This window comes from Cucumis melo, chromosome 10 (assembly GCF_025177605.1).
Source record: "Cucumis melo cultivar AY chromosome 10, USDA_Cmelo_AY_1.0, whole genome shotgun sequence".
Classification (NCBI taxonomy): domain Eukaryota; kingdom Viridiplantae; phylum Streptophyta; class Magnoliopsida; order Cucurbitales; family Cucurbitaceae; genus Cucumis; species Cucumis melo.
The window spans coordinates 11,694,717-11,717,884 of record NC_066866.1 but is presented as its reverse complement, the minus strand read 5'-3'; the positions used below and the strand labels follow the sequence as shown (position 1 = coordinate 11,717,884).

Below are 23,168 nucleotides of genomic sequence, written 5' to 3'. Positions count from 1 at the left end.
GATTGCACCATTAATGTTCTAAACTTCTAAACTAAAATAAAACACAAAATACCTCTAACTTTCGGTGGAGTCAAGGAACTCTCCCTTGGACGTTTATGAGATAAGGTAACATGATGATCCTTTGGACCTCCATCCATGAAGGGCAATAGATCCTGCAAGACACAAGATAATATCTTTGCCAGATAAACCAAACCCATTATTGAGATAAAAGACAAGTTCTCCAGAAACATTCACACCTCAAGTAGCCGTTCAGGTTGAACCATTCCGAACCAAGAGTGCATTTTTTGCCCTGTTATGGGATCAATGACAAGGACAGCAGGAATTGATTCTAGTTTATAATATGTGCAGACCTTTTGGCCTTCAGTTGAATCATCATACACCTGAGTGCAAATAACATGATATGATTAAAAAAAATGGAACTGAATATAACCTAGAATCACCAATGTTATATAAACAGAAAAAGAAACGATAAACTTTACATTAAAAGACAGTTCTGCAACTGACGAAATCAATCTTACCAGAAGAGGAAAACAAAAAAAAAGAAAAGAAAAGAAGGGTACTAATATGGGACAATGGCAGCTCTGACATGCCATTCCATTTTATGGACAAATGAACAAGGTCAAACTTTGGTGAATCAGAATTCCAGGTTCGTTTAGGAAAATTGCAACTTGAAAGAATTTTGCATTGTTTTTAGAGGGGAGAGAATACCGGTGCTCCTGAATACTCAGGTTTGTTCGTAGCTTATAATTAATCCATGAGTTCTTCTGAACCAATATTATCACCAATAAGACCAAGTCTTCATACAATTTGTTAGTACAATTTCAGTTTGGACTTAGTTTGAGCTTCGAGTCTTTTATTTAATTGGTAGTTTTCATTTAATGAGATGATCATATGCAATTGTTATGTTTCATTTTCAAAAACAAATAAAATGGTAAAGAATACAATGTTCTACGTCAACTTTTATGCGAAGTGTTGAGATGCCATGTGCGAGTACAAAAAGTATGGAGCTGACCTGCCAAAAAATAAAATTGGTAGAAATAGTTTGAGAAACAGCTTCATTTGCCCATGTATCCCGGTTAAGCTACAGAAGCAAAATAGGTATCCCAAGTAAGTGCCTGTTAAAATGGTAAGCGGCCTACCAAGATGGAAATCACAATGGTTGAAAATAATACCATATGCGAGCTGAATTCCTTGGTGGACTGCAGATTTACTATCAGCCACTTGTCCTGGACGCAGGCAGCACCTTTTGCCTGAAGAAGACAAAAACCTCCAGTAAATTGAGGAATGGCAAAAATGTACCAACTTGTTGATTAAAGACAGAACTGCATCACTACACAAACAGAAGAATGCTTGAGATCTTTCAATAAAAGAAACTTATATCAGAAGAACGAGCACCAAAATATGGTATTAAGATAGAAACAATGAAATAGAATTTTATTTTTCATTCAAGAAACTGCAAATGAGAAATGAAAGAATATACAAGGGCATACTTTGACATCCCAAGTTTTCAGTCTTCAAGTAGATTTAAACTAATTATCAATCTCTAATTCTGGAACTTGGAGTCACTTGAATTAGTTCGAAAGAGATAATTGGTTTACTTGAGTTTATTTTAATAGCAGATTTTGGCAAGATTCGGAGGAAAGAAGCTTAACTATAATTTCAAAAAGGAACACGCCCTAACTACAAAAATGATATCCAAAAGAAACAAACCAAGCTTATAATTACACAAAATCCAACAGACAACTACAATGAGTTTTGTGGTACGCAAATTTCAATTTAATTACATATTGTTTTAATGATTCTACTTTTTTTTTTCAATTTCCCACATATTTTCTTTTAGTAATCATTACTTAGTTAACCATCATGGTTTGCCCTAATGGATAAAAAGGAGACATAGTCTCAACAAATGATCAAGAAATCATGAGTTCAATTCATGATGGTTGCCTACTTGCAATTAATATCCTATGATTTTCCTTCATACCCAAATGTTGTAAGGTCAGACAGGTTGTCCCGTGATATTAGCCAAGGTGTGCATAAGCTGATCCAGACAATCACGAATGTAAAGAAAAATAAAAAAAAAAAAAAAAAACCTAATCATTACTTAATTATCTTAATGTTTTTGCATTACAATTCTAGCTCCTTGGCTATTTAAATCAATTATAATATACAAGCTAAATGAATATTGAGTGAGTTTCTCTTAAGCATTGTTTTAAAATGTCCAAGGCAAACCGAGGCGCAATAGCCCTCTAGAGCCTAGGCACAATGCACATAAAAAGGAGTGGGTTTTTTTGTAAAGCGCACTATATATAGAAAATATAAAAATTATATATACACACACACACACGTCTATTTACTCCAAAACATAGATGGACAGAAATAAAACTTGACAAAAAAAAAAAGATAGATAAGATTTAAATATAGTCATTCAACACCAAGTTAAGTGAAATGACATAAAAACAATCACAAATACAATTATAAAATCCTAAATATCAAAGTCATCTTCACTAAATAGGTCTTCCACTTCATTCTTTCTATTGTTCGTCTTATAACCATTTATATCGTCTTCGTTAGTCTCAAAGTCATCCAAATTAACTGGTGTGGGAGTGGGTTGCGGTGGTAGTTGTGTGCAAGATGAAGATGAACATGAAGCATTAGTCTTAGAATTAGTTCTTGAGGAACCAACAAGTTAATTAATGTCCTGTTTCTTCTATTTGTCCATCCATCAACCATAATGGCGCATCCAACCTTGGCCCACTCTGCCTTATGGCCTCATCAACTCATCTGTAGTTTCTAATTCCTTTTTGGAACACGACACTCTCAACTCATGATGCATGCTGGTTTCAATCAAGGAGCGAATCGCTCAATTGCTTCAACCATAGGGGCAAAGCATTCATAATTGCAGGCATTGAGAGGTATTCCCACATCATAAAACCATCGAGTAATTCTTTGGATGGTGTGCTCCCTTATTTCCTTTTTGTATGCCTCATTCATCGTAGTTTGCTTTGTTGTCATTCGTTCTATTTTGCACCACAGTTTCTGGGTGCGGTGTAAAATATGCATCCATTGGACCCTTTTGTCTTTGCTTCTTTTGAATCTTTACCCCCACTCATCTACTAAGCTTGAAAGAGGGGAGGAGAGGCAACATGAAAGAAGAAGAAGAAGAACGAAGAATAAGGAGAAGAGAAGAGACAAACTGATTTTTTGGAGAAGAAACTGTGAAGAAGAAGTAAGTTGACCCCCTTAGTGTTGTTGTCATATCATACATAGTGTAATGATGAATTAGGTTCAAAAAATTATAAATGTATATATATTTTTATATTAAAACACAAATTTGTTTGCGTTTAAGGGATGCATATTTAAAATTAAATTAAATTGTTAAAAGATAGGAAAAACACCCTATGAGCATGCTTCGCCCCTCGGCATTTCCTGGAAGTTGCCAAAAGGCGTGCACCTTTTTGTCATGCACACCCGATCGTGCCTTTCAAAACACTGCTCTAAGTCTTGTGCTGCCTCGGTGCTTAAAAAATCCTATTGAATTATTGCCGAGAGCTTTCGCATATTTTACTAATATTCAAAATGATTGCTCACCAAACCTGCGGAGCATTTAGTTTAGGTTCTTGCTTTTAAGTATTTGACCACAAACGTAAAAAACATTTTTTTCTTTGAGTTGATCTAAACCTTGGAGATATAAACCAACTAGAGCTTTGCAAATAAAATGGGCAAGAAGAAAGAGGAGGCATCAAGCTGAAACAATACGATTTATAAGAATACACGCCTTAAAGATGAAGATTATTCAAAGGGGAGGACAATGAAGTCATATCATCCACTCCCCAATTAGACATAGCTCTTCGTATCTTATAACCCATTTTTTTAATTAAGAAATGAAATTTTAATTGATTACCGAGAACTGTTATGATCATTATTTGTCAAGGAAAGGTTGAAAGGAAATGGGAAAAAAGAACATACAGACCATAAGCAACCAATAATCCAACCAAAAATATACACAAAAAGCCTTCTTTGTAGAAAATTAAATGGAATTAAGGAAGCAGATTAAACTTGCAAAATTGCTTCCTAATTGTACAGTTGGTCGACCTAAGCTTGAAGGCTAGAGACCAAAAAGAGATTCTTCTGCCATTTCTAAACTTGAAGGATGCTAAAGACTATTTCCAAACCTTAGAAATGCTAATCATTGAGCTACACAAACTCAAACCATATCCTCATGTGTCGATAAATACCAATGCCATAAATGCTTTAAATAACTTTACATCAGAGAAAATCCTTTTCAAATATAAATCACCAATCTCATTTGACCAAAAGAGCCATATTTTTTAATTTCAAGGAACCATCAATTTATGCTTTAGAAACCGATTCCCATTTTACTAAATGACTAACTTTGCTTCACTCTAAACCATCCCAGAAGAAAAACTGCAAAACTCTTCCCACTGCCAATAAAAACTTTGAGAGGTATTGATAAAATCGGCATGCAATATCGAGGATGCTAGATAAAACTGAGCAGCAAACTGTTCCTCCTCTTGATAGATTGAATGTTTACCACTCCTCTAGCTTGTTTTGAATTTTATGAATCATAAGCTGCCAAAATGAACTACTCCTTGAATAACCCCCTAAAGAGAGACCAAGATACATAAAAGGCAAAGATGTTGAGCTCAACTTATAGCATAATTCCCAATAGTCTCACATAAAGAAGATTTTTCACAATTTTGACATCGTCACCATTCTAATAGTTCTTTACTGGGTAAGAAACAATTTTGTTGATGAAAGAAATAATCCAAAATTATTTAAAAGGGATACAAAAGGGCCCCCCATTCACAGGAAAAACATAAGATGTTTCAAATTAGCAATAAGAAGATTTAAATTGTGGATTTTGGGGGCTGTAGATCTTTACACCAAAAAGAAGGCAGTGAAAATAGATGATTCTTGGCTTATTTAGTTCTTTGTATGATTTAGCAATATCTTTGAAGATTCTAGCATTCCTTTCTTCCCAAATCTTCGATCACAGCAAATGTAAGACTTCCTTTGTAGCTTTGAAGGGACGATTCAAAAGTGACATTCAATGCCAATCCAATGAGTCTTGTACAGGAACTACAGTCCAAGTCCAATTGAAGGCATTGTAATGCTCGACCCATATATACTCAAGATAGCATAGTCATTGGCATTCTGATGGGCAATACCAAGAGAGAGATAGGTTAATCCATGGGCATCTGAATTCAGGCTGCTCCATAGTGTTGACCAAGGGAGCTTCCATATCTTGGAAAAGACAGACATATCTTGGGTCAAACAGCTGCTGGATGATTGATGAATGACAATGATTTTGGATAAGAGTATCGGCATGTCATCCAAATAAGTATATTGACGCGGTTCGCATAAATCATGTACTTATATTGCTAAGAATTTCACTAACTCTAAGAAAAAGAAAAGAAAACAAAGGGCATCCTTGCCCAATCCCTCTTGTCTAAAATTCTGCCTAGAGAATTTAGAATCTCTAGCACACCCATTAATACAATCAGTCCATTTCAAATGGAAGCCCTCGAGTGTCATCACCCCCTCTAGTTCCAATTCACACAGATATTGTTCCGAAGTCAGTTTTCTTTCTTTCTTGTTTTGTTTTTTTTTTATTATTTATTTATTTATTATTTTTTTTTTTTTGGTGTGGAGGGGGGGAATTGGGGACAGAGAATGCCTTCTTCCAAGAACATGGCATGCATCCACCATAAGATCAACCTTAACATTGTAAGATTTTGTAAAGGTCAGGCACGAACAATGTAAAACAAGGGACTCTAACTCACCTTTTTTAAGGGTTAAAAATGAATGAATAAACAGATAAAATAACTCACCTTTTCAAAGGACCCAGTGAACATCAAATGGTAAGGAGGGCGGTATAAAGAAGCTAAATTATCTCGAGAATTGCCACTTGTGGATGCTGCACCATCTCCTGATTCCCAAACATCATGATGTTTCACTTCATTTTGCAAGTTCCGGAACCCTATTGATGATCCAGATTCATTTGGCAGATACCCCATAGTTGTTCTAAACAAAGTTAACCAATAACCACGTTTTAGGAAATAAAATTAATAAAAAAGCATGTTAAAAATGGCATATTGCTTCATGTAGGAGTCAAACAATGCAACATCATAAAGGTGTGAAGAACAAAATAGCTCGTAAAAGCTAATTTAAACGTACAATGAAAAAGCATACAAATGCTGGAAAAAGTTAGCCACACTGTTTTGATTAAAACGGTTGCAATTTCTCAAAAACAGAAGCAAGTTGGTAGTATAAATATAATTAATATTGTCAAGGAAGTTTGAGCTTCTGAGAACTAATATAAAAGTCAACAAAAAAACATTTTAGAAGAAATTACCAATGATGCTCCTGGAATAAGCTCTTAAAAGTGAATTTTGATATTTCCTGATGAGCAAATGAGTATGGTGATAGCAAGTGTATGTGGTGGTAGATCTTCTTTTTTTTATTTTATTTTTTTTGAAAAGAAAATGAGTCTCGTTTATAATAATGAGACAAAACTCAAAGTATATAAGAATTATAAAATGAGATAGAAACCTAAGAATCATTAGCGCACCCGGACATTCAAATATATTGATATCCCCTATGACCCTTAACAAACCTTACAAAATTATCAAAACTTTCCATTTGAGACCAACACGAAGCCTATAGCGTTGTCAACTAATACAAATGAATCCAAGGAGACAATCTAATAGAACAAAAGGCTAATACTAGGCTAGGCCCCCAATTCTATTCACGTATAATAGGAGAAATAGGAAAATACATGAAGCCAGTGAGGGGGAAACACGTGGAAGTAGGGAGGATAGCCATGAAACCAATGAAAAGGTTGAACGTGGTAGTGGGGAGTAAAGCAAGGAGATCCGGGTCCAGCAGGTGGGGACCACGAGTTAGTTAGTAGTGGGAATTAAAAGGAGAGGGGGGAGCAGAGGAAGGTACGGAAATTTTGAGAAAGACGAGAGAGGCTGTAGCTTCCTTGCAAGGGAGAAGGCAGAGTCCAGGACCCGTCGTTCTTGGTTATTTAGTTTTTCATTGCTGGTTGTTTGTTGTTTTTTTGGTTTTCCAGATTGTTAGCTTGGTTTGTTTTTTCTAAATGTTCTGAACGTGTTGTTTACTTCGTGGTTGATCAGTATAATTGTGTTTCCTGGTTATTATCTTGAAGTTATTGTGTTGTTTTTAACCGTATTTTGGTTGAAATATTAATAGAGGTTAAGGAACCAGTTGGTATCCTAACATTTGGTATCAGAGCCTGAAACTTGGGCAAGCGCATTACGATGGCAAGAATGGTCGAAAAGAGATTAGAGACAGTGGAACAAGGAATGCAGACTCCCGATAATCGAAGAAAACATAGCGTTGCTGTCGAAGAACATTACTAAGATGAACTCCCAGATTGATAAACAGTATCAACAATAGCAAGTTATCCTGAAGTACATTGAAGGGATTATCAGAGACGACTCAACCAAGAAGAAAACAAAGGAGGGGTCAACCAGCCAAGTCAAGAAGGCTGAATCCACGGTTTCCGCAACAATGATGGAGTCGAAAGAGGAAGTCAAAACAGACGAAGAACGAGCACTGGATCGTAGTAAGTTCAAAAATGTTGAGATGCCGGTTTTTTATGGAATGGACCTTGACTCGTGGCTTTTTCGAGCAGACCATTACTTTAAAATACATAACCTGTCTGACTCGGAGAAACTCACGATAGCTGTGATAAGCTTCGATCGACCAGCTCTTGATTGGTATCGGGTGCAAGAAGAACGAGCATTCAAGGGATGGGATAACTTGAAACAGAAGATGTTAGTGCGATTCTGGGCAATACATGATGGTAGGTTAGTAGGCAGGTTCTTAACCATCAAATTGGAGACGATCGTTGAGGAATACCGAAACCGATTCGACAAGCTGCTAGCTCCGGTGGCCTTCTTACCCACAGTGGTGCTAGAGGAGATGTTCATGAACGGATTGAATCCATGGTTGAAATCCGAAGTAGAAATGCTGGAGCCCGTTAGGCTGGCCCAAATGATGAAGTTGGCATTAAAAATCGAGAACAGAGAACTAGTCCGAAAAGAGTGTGGGCTGATAAGCGCGTATGACATCAAGGCCCTATACAAGAACCAACAACCCAAGAACATGGTCACAACAGCCGCAAAAGAAGCCATAACCATAGGTAACTGGCCAATGCAGACGATCACTTTGAGGGAGGTGGCGGAGGGAGATAACCGTCGTGATGGGCCCACTAAACAACTAACGAATGCTGAGTTTCAGGCCCGAAGAGAAAAGGGATTATGTTTTTGCTATGGGGAAAAATATTCTGTAGGCCATAGATGCAAAACCAAGGAGAATAAGGAGCTTCGAATGTTGTTGATCAAAGAAGGAGGAGAAGAATTGGAAATTATGGAGGAAGAGTTCTTTGACGCAGAGGCCGAAGTTAAGCTAGTAGAAGTTCTTAACATGGAAAACCTGAACATTGAGTTATCCATTGACACTGTAGTAGGTTTGACCAACCCGAGAACCATGAAGGTCAAGGGGAGGATTAGGGAGGAAGAAGTAGTGATACTAATTGAGTGTGGGGCGACTCACAACTTCATTGCTGAGAAGTTAGTGACAAAGTTGGGGCTAGCACTACATGAAACTCCTAATTATGGAGTGATCTTAGGCTCGGGGACGACAGTAAAAGGCAAGGGAGTGTGCAGCGATGTGGAGGTTTGGGTGGGAGAATGGAAGGTGAATGACAGCTTCCTGCCCTTGGAATTGGGGGGAGTGGATATGATCATAGAAATGCAATGGTTATACTCTCTTAAGGTGACCGAAGTAGATTGGAAAAATTTGTTGCTGACTTTCTGTCACCAAGGCAAGAAGATCACTATCAGGGTTGATCCGAGCCTTACCAAAACGATAGCCGTGGGAGGTGGAAGACCAAGGGTTCCTAATGGAATGCCGAGCCATGGAGGCAAGCCAATTAGGGAGGAAGAGCAGGAAGAAGAAACGATAGCACCAGGGGATGCTCCCATGGCCGCCCTTCTGGAGAAGTTCACGAGTGTGTTTGAATGGCCGGAAAAGTGTTACACCCCCAATTATTCATCAATACCAGAGGAGGGATAGAAAACAGTAAAGAATTGATGGAAGTCGGTTGTATAGGGGGGACCACATTTCTGTTAGAATTGTTTGTTAGGAAGGTGGGACCATCTGAAGGTTATAAATAGGTAGAGGAGAGAAGGATGACAGGAGGAAAATTTTCATGAAGTAGTGGGCACTGTAGCTCTAGAGAGAGAGTCTTCAGTGATAGTCTTTTTCATTTATGAATTACATATTGTAATCGTTGAACTCCTTCGTTTATATTGCTGATCGTTGAGTTCCTTCGTTTACCTTTTTGGCTATTTCATATTGTAATCGTTGAGCTCCTTCGTTTACACTTCCGATCGTTGAATTCCTTCGTTTACCTTTTTGGATATTTCATATTGTAATCGTTGAGCTCCTTCGCTTGCATTTCTGGATAATACATATCATAATCGTTGAACTTCTTCGTTTAGCTTGTATACAGCCGTTTTCATTTCAATTAAATTGTTAGTTTGCCTTAAGAAATTCAGTGTTGGATTGAGATCCAACAAAAAGTTACCCCCTCAACGCAGCATTGACCATCATATATATTTGAAGAGCGGAATTGACCCGGTGAATGTAAGGCCCTATAGGTTTGCCCACCACAAAAAAGAAGAGATGGAGAGATTGGTAGATGAGATGCTGTCCTCAGGCATCATCCGTCCCAACAAGAGCCTCTATTCCAGCCTGGTGTTGTTGGTGAGGAAGAAAGACGGGAGCTGGCGATTTTGTGTAGATTACAGAGCCCTAACTAATGTGACCATACCCGATAAATTCCCTATCCCGATCATCGAGGAGCTGTTTGATGAACTAAATGGAGCTAACATGTTCTCCAAGATTGACCTCAAGGCCGAATACCACCAAATACGGATGTGCCCTGATGATATTGAAAAGACAGTCTTCTGTACTCACGAGGGCCATTACGAATTCCTAGTGATGTCGTTCGGTTTGACTAACGCCCCCTCGACATTCCAGGCTTTGATGAATCAAGTATTCAAGCAGTATTTGAGAAGGTGTCCTTGTTTTCTTCGATGACATTTTGGTGTACAGTAAAGGACTAGACGAACATTTGCAGCACTTGAAAGTTGTCTTAGAACTGTTGAGAGAGAATGAATTGTACGCAAACCTGGAAAAGTGTAGCTTTGCAAAACCACGGATTGGGTACTTGGGCCACTTCATATTTGAAAAAGGCATTGAGGTAGACCCCGAAAAGATCAGGGCTGTCAGGGAATGGCCGGTCTCTACCAACGTGCTGGAAATTCAAGGATTCCTAGGCCTCACGGGGTACTACCAACGATTCGTGAAGAACTATGGCACCATGGCAGCTCCCCTAACTCAATTACAAAGACTAGTGCTTTTCGATGGAGTGAGGAAGCAGAGACAGCGTTTGAAAGGCTTAACATGGCCATGATAGGTGTGCATAATGTTGATGAGATGGAGACTTTGTCATGCCTGACTTCAACAAGTCTCGTCCCAATACTAGCCATGCCTGACTTCAACTTGTCGTTTGAGATTTGTGTCGGATGCTTCAGGATTTGGGGTTGGGGCAGTGTTGACTCAAGGCCGACGACCAATAGCTTACTTCAACAAGACCTTGTGTGTGCGGGATAGGACGCGCCCGGTGAATGAAAGGGAGTTGATTGCGGTGGTTTTCGCGATTCAGAGGTGGCACCATTATCTGTTGGGGAGGAAGTTTATGGTGAAAACGGATCAAAGGTCACTAAAATTCTTGTTGGAGCAGAGTGTGATACAACCCCAATATCAAAAATGGATAGCCAAGGTCCTGGGGTATTCTTTTGATGTAGTTTACCAACCGGGTTTAGAAAACAAGGCCGCTGATGCCTTGTCCAAGATTCCCCTAACTGTGCACTTGAACCAACTTATGGCGCTAGCATTGTTAGATGTGGCCGTCATCAAAGAAGAAGTGAACAGGGACCCGGGGCTACAGGAGATCATACGATTGATGGAAGAGCAGCAGTTAGAGATACTACATTATACCCTTCATCAAGGGGTGCTGAAATTCAAAGGCAGGTTAGTGGTTTCAAGTTCATCATCCTTGCTGTCAACCATTATGCACACCTATCATGACTTAGTATTTGGAGGACACTTGGGTTTTTCTAAGAACCTATGAGAGAGTGACCAGTGAATTGTATTTGAAAGGGATGAAGAAAGACAAAGAAATATTGTGATGAATGTGTGATCTGCCAGAGAAACAAGTCCTCGACGTCGTCTCCAACCGGGTTACTAATGCCTTTATGGAGTGATGTCTCAATGGACTTCATCGAAGGGTTGCCGAAGTCAAGGGGTGGGAGGTAATCCTAGTAGTAGTAGACCGGCAGAGTCCAGGTTCCGTCGTTCTTGGTTATTTAGTTTTTCATTGCTGGTTGTTCGTTGTTTTTTTGGTTTTCCAGATTGTTAGCTTGGTCTATTTTTCCTTAATGTTCTAAACGTTGTTTACTTCGTGGTCGATCAGTTTAATTGTGTTTCCTGGTTGTTATGTTGAAGTTATTGTGTTTTTTAACCGTATTTTGGTTGAAATATTAATAGAGGTTAAGGAACCAGTTGGTATCCTAACAGCTAATCAACAAAAGCAAGTGAACAAAAGAGCCAATTGGCTCCATGCCCACAGGAAAGGTGAAAACATCAAAGCTCTCCAAATCACGTTTTTTTTTTTTTTTTTGAAACGGAGACAAACTAATTTGTTAATAATAACAACTCAAAGTACAAGAGAGTTACACAATGAGTGTAATAAAGAAGCCTAGAAAGCAATAAGTGAGGGGGATCATAAGGTGTATCTGGACATCTCAACTAGATTGATACCTCCTCCTTAGCACCAAAACAACATATCCCAATTAAAGCTAGAAAATAAAATATGCAAAAATACAATGGAGAAATAGTCCAGCCTAATACAGAGAGCTGAGACAGAGAAAAAAAGAAAATAAAGAAAGGGAAATGGGGCAAACACAGCGGTGCAAAGGCTGAGCCTATAGACAAAAGCAAAAGCTGCTATTGTGTAAACTAGACCAAAAGGAACTATAAGCTATGCTCCCAAGAAGGCCGGCCAGAGAGGGGGAAAACGAAGCTGTCAAAATGCAAAACAAAGTAACCAAAACAAAACAAGGCCTAGGGGGTTGGTTGAGAGATAAAGACTGCCCAGTTGAGACAAAGGTCTTGAGCGGAGTAATTCACGAACTGATCGTCTAGAGAGAACCAAGCTGCTGCGTTGCGTTCTTTTCAAAGACAAATTACAGAACTTCCACCGAAAGAGAAATACCCAAAACTCTTCTCCTTTCTTTACATTATCTCCCTACCCTTCTTTCTTTTTTTTTTTTTTCTTTTTCTCTTTTTTGAAGGGTTAAGCTGCCAACCAAGGTATTTCCATTTGCAACAAAAGCAACCTTGCCAAAATCGGACGTTGAAATTATAGCTACTGAACACATGTTCTCTGTGAAGACATTGCAATACTTGCTATTGACGCAATTGGATTAACAGTATACAGGGCATCCAGGTATCTCTACAATTTGTTCAATCAAAACAGGGCATCCAGGTATCTCTACGATTTGTTCAATGAAACCAGAGACTGGAAAATGAAAGCGATGAAAATCTTGTGGTGCCAATTGAAATATCAGCAACGACCCATCTTTAAAAGCACTCACACTTATTTTGCCCTAAAGGACCTCGAACTGAAAAATTCCGCCCCTTGGGCTGTCATCAAATGACTTAAATGCCATTAGTCAGCAAACAGCAGCACATACTGCAACATCACCACATTCCACATGTGCAATTGGTCTAACAGCAGGCTCCAACTCTCTTATAAAGAAATCATTAAATGTCTTGAAATAATCCAAAGGGTGCTTCACCTCAATCATATTGATTTGATCCTTGAAAGATACAAGGAACGTGGAATATCTTTTGCAGATTCCACTGAATCCATTTGCTTTCCTTGCTTTTCAAAAATGTTATGCAAGAGTTCCTTCACCCCTTTATTCATAAGATGGCCCTCGTGGACAAAACAATCTTTCCGCCGATTATCTCTTCCACTAGCCTTTTTTCTGCTGATCATGCACAACCGTATGAGATGCACTCAAACCAGAGTTTAGACCAACATCCTAAGATGAAAAATGTGCCCATTCGCTTAATTGAAACATCCACCCATATGCAGCCTGTTTATCAGTCAAGAACCCTCTGGTCAACTGTCTCTTTAAACCAAGATGATGCCACAATCATTGACTAAGAGAACAGGAGATCCTTGGGCAATTCCAAGGGTATTTTGAGAGGATGGGTGACAGCTTCATCAAATAATGCAGTGAGGTCTGCCCCTTCATTTTATGCATTACACTTGTGATCAAAACCGTTAAGGAAATCCAAAGACTCCTCACTGCCGACAATAAAAGGTGAATCCAAGGCATCGGGGGGAAGCTCTCCAAATCACATTGAACTTCAGGAATGCTGTAACGGTCGAACTCCTTAGAAGGATGCACCAAGATGAAGCATTTCTACGAGCGATTTCATAACAATCCAACCAACCAAGGGATTTTAGGATCCCAACCTAACAAGAGATACTCAAGAACACACAACTCAAGAACAATCAAATATGGAAAAATATTGAAATGTAAGCTACAATCTCACAGGAACAAGTAACCTCTAGCCTTTCGCAAGGGCTAGACTCTCCCTAAATTCCCCCTCAAGGAAATTCAGTACAAAATTATTCTCTGTGCTCTAAAACCAAACCCTCTATTGATACCTAAAAAAGCCCTAGCCAACTTACTATCAAATTACTAATGTGCCCCTTCCATTCATCCTACTAATATTCTACTAATAACCTCATATATTTCTAACTAGGTCTCTTACATAGTCATGAAATATCCTTTGATTCCTTTCAAACCATAAATCAGCCAAAATTGCTTTTACCCCAATAAACCTCATTAAACGATTGGTTTTCCTCTACAATCATCACTTTCCATGTTGATGGCAAAGTCCCAACCTAAAACATTAGAACTCCATAGAGACTCAATGAAGCACAAGCCAAAAACTTCTTTCTTTGAATCTTAAATTCTTAAATAAGTGCCAACACGTATTTTGTGACTTCAAAAAATCTTTTAATGGCCGATCTCTTTTAGGCTTTAGGGAAGAAATCTACAGTATTCGTGAGTTGGTGCCTGGCTTATGGTGCTAATAAAATCACTAAAAGCATGGAAAAGTTGTATAGGAAGCTTATTGATATTCCTTTGTTTAATGGGTTTTTCAACTGAACAAATAGAAGAGAGACCCATCCTCTCTCTTTGTGATCATTTTCTGGTTAGTAGCAAGTGCATGGAGAAATTTACATCATCAATGGCCTCAATTCTTCATAGAATGACTTACTTTCTAACAGCATTAGATACGGAAAAAAAATAGTTGTCCAACACCTTTCCATTATGAAAACAAGAGGTTGAGTAGAAAAGATTCATGTATTTCTTTGACTGAAAATGAAGAAAAATATCCAAGGCTGGTCAGGTTTTGTATTTGTGCAGAAGCTGCAGAGAATGAAACTGGTTTTCAAAGCTGGGAAAAGGAGAAATTTGGCTTTACTGGCAGACAAATAGAGGAAATTCTCATAAGCCATCAGATTGTTAGATGCAACTGAAGTAAAACCTTGGACTCTTTGACCCATGTATAGGGGGGCACAATTGCATGAACGTGATTTTTGACCATGTATATAGAAAAAGAGCTTTATAAGCTTAAATGGAGAGTGGAGAGAAGAAAATTCAAGGTTCTTTCACAACTATGCTAATCCTATAACAAATTACCAAAAAAAAAACAATCAAGGAAATTCAAAATGACTCAAAAGAAAGTGTTAGAATGACGATTTGATATGATTAATGAATGAGTTTGTGTACTTCACTAAGTTATACATTAAAAAAAAAAAAGTGGAAGCTGGGTGATTCCCTCTAAAATATCTTACCATTCATACTCAAGGTAAGTCAATTTTGGAGGAAGAGAAGAGGCCTCTTAATAGCCATTTATGTAAAAAGAAGCTGATTTTTAAGTGAGGCTGAGGTTGACAATTCCCTTTCTGCCTTAATCCTTTGAAAGGCCATCAGAAAATGTGATTAGGCGGTCTCCAGCCAAAAAGTAAGGAACGTGTTATTTTGGCTGAAAAAGAGACCACTGTTGCAGCCGGGCCCAGCTCATCATTAAGGGCCCAGCAGTTGATTTTCCGTTTACCAGTGCACCACGTGCACAGCGTTATTCTAGATTAAATTAAAAACCTGTTTAAATTATTATGGCTATTAGAATTATTAGAATTATTTTTTTGGAAAGAATAATATATAAGATTTTATTTCCAAAATATTTTCTAGATATTTTCCTTTCTTATTCCTATTGTAATCTATTTATTCTCTCCCTTTGTACCTATTGTATTCATATCATAAAATAATAAAACTAAAAACATCGTGGTTTTTCTTCCGGTTCTCGGGTTTCCACGTAAGCCGGTTTCGTGTTTATTGTTTTCAATACGGTATCCGAGCGAAGCAACAACGAAACCCTAGAAAAAATTTTAGGAATCACCCAGACCAAAACCGCCGCCGCCACCGCCATGGAAAAACTACTCCAACGGATTCAGACGCCACCGATCCATCCAATGGGCCAACCCTCGCCGTCGTCCGCGCACCCGACCAAAAACCATTTCACACGCCACCTTTGTCGGGCGCGTGGGTCCACGTGCCGCCGTCCGTGAATCTAACCGCCCATCCCATCCGCTTCTACGCGTCATCGCCTGTCCAACCGTCTCACCCTTCCAGTCATCCACCGCAGCACCCGCCGCCCATCGCCGCCGGACAGCAACCTTCAAAACTATCAAATCTGTACAGCAGTACAAATCTGTCCGTCGACCCTTTACAGCAACCTTTTTTCTATAGGAACGGGGCTGACCAACACCATAACTGATCCGGGATTGAAGCGGGCGAGTCATCGGCAACCTCCGATTATGGACAGCCATATGTTCGTGGTCTCTGGATTAATCAAACCTATAGGAGAGCTGTTTTTGAAGTTAGTACATCCTTGGCACAGACCGATCTACCGATGTATTCCAAGAACCCGGTAATTTCGCTTCCTAACGTGCCTTCAAATTATATAACTAACTCTGTTGCCTTTAGTGCTCAATCCTTGACCCATGATAATGGGAAACCAATTATCGTCTGTGAGTACTGCAAGAAACAACGGCATACCAAGGATCAGTGTTGGAAACTCCACGGTCGGCCCCCAAGAGGTAACAAACGCTCCTCCAACGAGCAACAGAACTTAAGGCGTACTGATGTTAGGGAGACTGCCAGCACCTCTCAGCCTATTGGCCCTACTGCTAGTCATACCAGCTCTCCTACTCTAAGCGTCATTGCTCAATCAGGTATGTCTCAATCCCTTGGCCTTATTAGTGTTGATGGGACGAATCTTTGGATTTTGGACTCGGGGGCCACAGATCACTTGACAGGTTTCTCGGAGCACTTTATCACTTATACCTCCTGTGCCGGTAATGAGAAAATTTGGATAGCCGATGGCTCTTCAGCCCCAATTGCTGGGAAAGGACAAATAGTCCTCTATGACGGTTTCTCCCTCCAGAATGTTTTGCATGTGCCTAAGCTTTCTTACAATTTGTTATCTATCAGTAAGATCACCCGTGAGCTGCACTGTAAAGCTACTTTCTTACCTGAGTCTGTTTGCTTTCAGGGCTTGAAGTCGGGGAGGACGATTGGGACTACTCGGCATAGCAGGGGACTTTACATCCTTAATGATGATACCTCCGGTAGTAGTATCTCTACAACTAGTTTACTATCTTCCTATCTTAGCACCTCTGAACATGACTTTATGTTGTGGCATTTTCGGTTACGTCACCTGAACTTTACACATATGAAATATTTGTTTCCCCATCTCTTTCTTAAAGTAGACGTCTCCTCGTTATCTTGTGATGTGTGCATTCGGACAAAACAACATCGTGTTTCTTTTCCCTCACAACCATATAAACCACACAACCGTTTACTCTTATCCATAATGACGTTTGGGGTCCCTCCAAGGTCACCACCACATCTGGGAAAAGGTGGTTTGTAACATTCATTGATGATCATACCCGTCTTACCTGGATCTACCTTATCACCGATAAATCTGAGGTTTCTGCTATTTTCCAAAACTTTTATCACACCATTGAAACACAATTCCATAAAAAAATTGTTATTCTTCGGAGTGATAACGGTCGAGAGTTCCAAAATCATAACCTTAGTGAATTTCTAACCTCTAAGGGGATTGTTCACCAAAACTCGTGCGCCTACACTCCTCAACAAAATGGAGTGGTCGAGCGAAAAAATCGTCACCTTCTGGAAGTAGTCCGTTCCCTTATGCTTTCCACTTCCCTTCCTTCATACCTGTGGGGATATGCTATTCTTACAGCAACTCATTTAATCAATAGAATGTCTTCTCGTATCCTCCACCTTCAAACTCCCTTCGAATGCCTTAAGGAGTCCTACCCCTCTACTCATCTCGTTTCAGAGGTTCCTCTTTGTGTGTTTGGGTGTATCGCTTATGTCCATAGTTTTGGCCCTAATCAGACCAAATTTACCCCTCGGGCTCAGGCTTGTGTGTTTGTTGGGTATCCCCTTACCAGCGTGGTTATAAATGTTTTCACCCGCCGTCCAGAAAATACTTTGTCACCATGGATGTTACTTTCTGTGAGGACCAACCCTATTTTCCCATTAGCCATCTTCAGAGGGAGAGTGTAAGTAAAGAGTCTAACAGCACCTTTGAATTTATCGAACCTACTCCTAGTACCGTGTCTGACATTGATCCTCACCCTATAAGCCTACCTACAAACCAAGTTCCTTGGAAAACATACTACAGGAGGAATCTCAGAAAGGAAGTCGGGTCCTCTACTAGTCAACCGCCGACTTCAGTCCAAGACTTCGAACCTCCTCGAGACCAAGGTATGGAAAACCCTACAGAACCTTGTATTAATAATACGATGAGTGAGAACAACAGGTCTGATGCTGCTGTTCTTGAAAATATGGAAAAAAAGAACCGTGGTGATGAGACTGAGGTTAGAATAGAAACCAGTAATGATGAAGCTGAACAGAGCCATACAAGGAAACATGATGAGTATGATCCTTCTCTTGATCTTCCTATTGCACTGAGAAAAGGTACTAGGTCTTGTATAAAGCACTCAATATCTAATTATGTGTCATACAAGAATCTATCACCACAGTTCAGAGCTTTTACTGCCAGCCTTGACTCTACCACAATACCGAAAAATATTTATATTGCTTTAGAGTGCCCTGAATGGAAGAATGCTGTCATGGAAGAGATGAAAGCTCTTGAAAGGAATAACACTTAGGAGATCTGTGCCCTACCCAAGGGACACAAGCCTGTGGGATGCAAATGGGTATTAACTCTCAAATACAAAGCAGATGGAACTCTTGACAGACACAAGGCAAGGTTAGTTGCAAAAGGATTTTCTCAGACCTATGGTGTTGATTATTCAGAAACTTTTTCTCCTGTTGCTAAGTTGAATACGGTTAAAGTCCTTCTTTCTGTTGCTGTAAACAAAGATTGACCTCTATATCAGCTGGATGTTAAAAATGCTTTTTTGAATGGAGATCTAGTAGAGGAGGTCTACATGAGCCCTCCGCTTGGTTTTGAAGCCCAGTTTGGTCAATAGGTTTGTAAACTCCAGAAATCCTTATATGGTCTAAAACATTCACCTAGAGCATGGTTTGACAGATTCACTACTTTTGTCAAGTCCCAAGGATACAGTCAGGGACACTCTTATCACACTTTATTTACAAAAGTTCCCGAGACAGGGAAGATTGCAGTTCTAATAGTTTATGTGGATGACATCGTTTTGTCTGGAGATGATCAGGCAGAAATCAGTCAACTTAAGCAGAGAAAGGGTAATAAATTTGAAATCAAAATTTGGGAAATCTGAAATATTTCCTTGGAATGAAGGTGGCAAAATCTAAAGAAGGCATCTCCGTGTCTCAGAGAAAAGACACCCTTGATCTGCTAATCGAGATAGGTGTGTTGGGATGTCATCCCGCGGACACTCCTATTGAATTTAACTGTAAACTAGAAAACTCTGATGATCAAGTTCCAGTTGATAAAGAACAATATCAGCGCCTTGTGGGTAAATTGATTTACTTATCTCATATTCGTCCTGATATTTCTTTTGCTGTTAGTGCTGTTAGCCAGTTTATGCAGGCTCCCTACGAGGAACACATAGAAGCTGTCAAAAGAATTCTGAGATACTTAAAAACGACACCTGGTAAAGGGTTGATGTTTAGAAAGACAGACAAAATGACCGTTGAGGCATATACTGACTCGGATTGGGCAGGATCTGTTGCTGACTGAAAGTCTACCTCCGATTATTGTACCTTTGTTTAGGGCAATCTTGTAACTTGGAGGAGTAAGAAGCAAAGTGTTGTGGCCAGAAGCAGTGCTGAGGCCGAATATAGAGTTATGAGTTTGGGAATATGTGAGGAAATTTGGCTCCAGAAAGTCCTGTCTTATCTACATCAAGAATGTAAGACTCCATTAAAGCTCTTTTGTTATAATAAAGCTGCTATTAGTATTACTAACAACCAAGTTCAACATGATAGAACTAAACATGTTGAGATTGATCGGCATTTCATCAAAGAAAGACTTGACAGTGGGAGCATATGCATTCCGTACATCCCTTCGAGCCGACAGGTTGCTGATGTTCTCACCAAGGGGCTTCTCAAACCAAACTTCGACTTTTGTGTTAGCAAGTTGGGCCTCATTGATATTTACGTCCCAACTTGAGGGGGAGTGTTAGAATTATTAGAATTAATTTTGGAAAGAATAATATATAAGATTTCATTTCCTAAATATTTCCTAGATATTTTCCTTTCTTACTCCTATAGTACTCTATTTATTCTCTCCCTTTGTACCTATTGTATTCATATCAGAAAATAATAAAACTAAAAACATCGTGGTTTTTCTCCCGGTTCTCGGGTTTCCACGTAAGCCGGTTTCGTGTTTATTGCTTTCAATAGTTGGTTATAAAGGTGGTTTGTATTTGTTTATAGGCTGAAGCTACCAAGGTGGATATTCAATCTTATACGGCTCACCATATTGCTAAATCAGTCCTTATGAGCATAACCATTCTACTACTTATTAATGTTTTTCTTGCCCCATTTAGGTTCTAATCTTAACTCATTGAAGAAATTGATTAGAGACTTCTTTTTGAAAGAGAATAAGGAGTTTGGTGCTGTCAATGGATAGATATGGGAAGTTTCGATATTGGTAATCTTACCATAAAAATCATTCTCTTAGTCAAATGGAGCTGGAGATTCCTTAAAAAAAATGGTGGAGACAAATAATTTTCTCAAAATAGAAATGAAAGTTGAATGAGAATCAATGACGACCTTCAACAGAAGGTTTTAAATCACTAAAAGGCATGTGGTTACAAATAATGAAAATATTCTCCTTCTTGAGGAGTGGCACAGGATAACACATTTTTGTGGGTAAAACCATTTTCGGAAGACCAAACGACTTAGTGATTCACTATGTGCAATTTCCAAGACTGTTCAAAAATTATGGTTGGCGTAAAAAAAGGGCCTCAACTGTCAGCCATAGTCTGATTCTCTTTGCCTGTGGGATTTAGAGTTTAGAAAAAATCCTTTTCAGGCAAAGTTTGACAAATGGGAAGCTCTCTTGGACAACTTCAAGTGTTTAGACCGAACAACAGGGATGATTTGAAATTGTAGATGTTGGAAAATGATGGCTCCTTTTCTGATAGGTCCTTTCCTTCCAGACTCATTGTGAACCAAGAAGCTTTGGACAAGCTACATTCTGACCTTCTGTGGAAAGCATCGTGCCCAAAGAAAATCAAACTTTTCTTGTGGATTCTCTTTCAAGATATTGAATACTTACCATAAAATCTACGATTCTTCAATATCCTACTCTTCAATGAACCTTTTCTTCTCTTTCCTCTTGGTTGTTGGTAGAGAAAGATTGTTAAATATGAACAATGTGTAGTGATAGTGTTTTTCTCCTTCTTTGGAGGCAATGGTTTGAAAGAAACAATAGAATTTTTGTGATCAAGACACAGTAACAGGACAGCTTTTGAAAATTAGTTACTTTTTCACTTCTACTTGGTCCTGTACTTCAATTTTGTTTTGTAACCATAGCCTAATCAATATCTACACCCATTAGACTTCTTTTTTGTAACCTCTGGGTGTGGGCGGATATCTCATCTCTCCCCTGTTGTTAACAAAACCTATGTTTTGTAACAAAAATAAAATAGAATAATCTCATTTAAAATCAACATTAGAATTCTTTTCAAATAAACTAAGGTTAAAGTTATTATGAACATTTTTGTCTCTGAAGTCCAGTTTATTACGTTTTTATTTACATCAGATATTGGCAAACAGAGAGCAATTAGCCCCCCTAAATGATCAAAGATGTAAAGTGGCCAATGCAACCTCTGAAAGAAATCAGCAAGACCAAAGACTTCTTAAAGAAAAACATAAGTTTTAATCGTGCCAATGGAGGAAAAAAGGATTTAGGGTAGATAGGCAGGTCATCCAGCTCCTATGTTGATGTTCCCCTCCCTCTTTACTGTAACAAACTACAGATCTTATGTTATTAAAGAATGATGGTCTGAATCAAATAATGCCTAAGATTTGCATTTAGGAGTCTTTTGGAAAGATAATTGGATGAATGGTTAACCTCTCACAAGGATCATCATTGATGATATTCACCCAAACCATTCTACAAAGTACAAACTCCATTGTTTGGAATTTAGACTCCTCTGGAGACCTTTTAGAAATTTTTGGCCACCAAGCACCTCCATTTAGGGCTATCTTTCCTGCACATTTATTAAACAGATGTGGGAAGCAAACAGTCCTGAGAAAGTAAAAATTTTGGTATGGTTCAAGGACCATGGGAGGGTAAATGCCAAGAACAAAATGCAAAAGATAATTTCTAACTTGATTTTATCCCCCAAATACTTGTTATGTGTCTGCATTGTCGTTTGCTAATAGAGGCTCATTTGCAGATTTCTCCATCCAAGGCCTAAAAGCTTAAATTGGAGCGTGTTCATAGTTCCAGCTTTTTAGCTATTGTTGTCTAGTTGATCTTATTTTGTTCCATTTGTACTGGTACTTGTTTAGATATAGTCTGCTTTCCTTGCACTTTGTGTTTTGTCCCAATTGTATACGGGAAATTTGTACTTGGAGCTTGGGTTTCACTTTATCTTGGGATTGTATGTTTGGATATGATGAGAACATTAAGGAGTATCAACATAGTTATGATGCTTGAGTGCTTCCTGATCCTAAAGTCCTATTGTTCTTTGCATTTACAGTGTGTACTTTGAGAAATAGCCTCATTTCATTATTTGAATGAAGAGGCTTGTTTCCTTTAGAAAAAAAAATCATCCTCCATTGTTTAGATATTGCACGGATTCCTCCCAAGAATATAGAAGATTGCCTTGTTAAATTGTCCTTCAGCTGGTGCTTCAAAAGCAAGATGCAAAGGTTTTCTTTCAAATGCTGTCAGAGCTCAACTTTAGATTCCAAAAGAAATAAATTCTATAATTTTCTCAAATAAGTATGATTCATTTACAAAATTTTGGTGGCCGCTTATGACATCAACAAGGAGTGCACTTCACAATTCTTTTTTATGTCTCTTTTATTGATCAGCCCTCAAAAAGATTGCAGCCTGCAGGCCTTTGTTTGTTTCCTCTTTTTTGGCTTAGGGGCTCCTCATCCCTAAGCCGTTTGAAGGTATTCTCCTTTTTGTTGATAATGGAATATCTTTCAATCATTTATCGTTAAAAAAGAATACAAATGTAAAAAACCTCTTTGAGGCAACCCATTCAAGCTAGTTATGCTTCTGTATTCAGTTCAATCAGTAAACTGCCTCAATAAAAAAATCACAGACCTAACTAATTAATAGGAAGTTAAAAATCAATGATATGCAAGAACAAGAGAAACATATATTCACATAGTCCTATAGCAGACATCACATTACATTTATGAAATATTAAGCATAAAATTCAGTGA

At 38.7% G+C, this 23,168-nt stretch overlaps 1 protein-coding gene across 3 annotated transcripts in view; it reads right to left on the bottom strand.

Annotated features, from left to right (window-relative positions):
- LOC103496693 (plant UBX domain-containing protein 7) overlaps nt 1-23,168 on the bottom strand; it is a 28,083-nt gene that overhangs the window by 2,786 nt on the left and 2,129 nt on the right. For all 3 annotated transcript variants that reach the window (XM_008458658.3, XM_008458659.3, XM_051091416.1), the window contains exons 5-9: nt 5,853-6,045; nt 1,173-1,250; nt 1,013-1,081; nt 237-380; nt 53-152 (exon numbers count right to left, since the gene is read on the bottom strand). In XM_008458658.3, the coding sequence (XP_008456880.1) occupies nt 53-152; nt 237-380; nt 1,013-1,081; nt 1,173-1,250; nt 5,853-6,045 (584 nt within the window). The remainder of the gene's footprint in view (nt 1-52; nt 153-236; nt 381-1,012; nt 1,082-1,172; nt 1,251-5,852; nt 6,046-23,168) is intronic.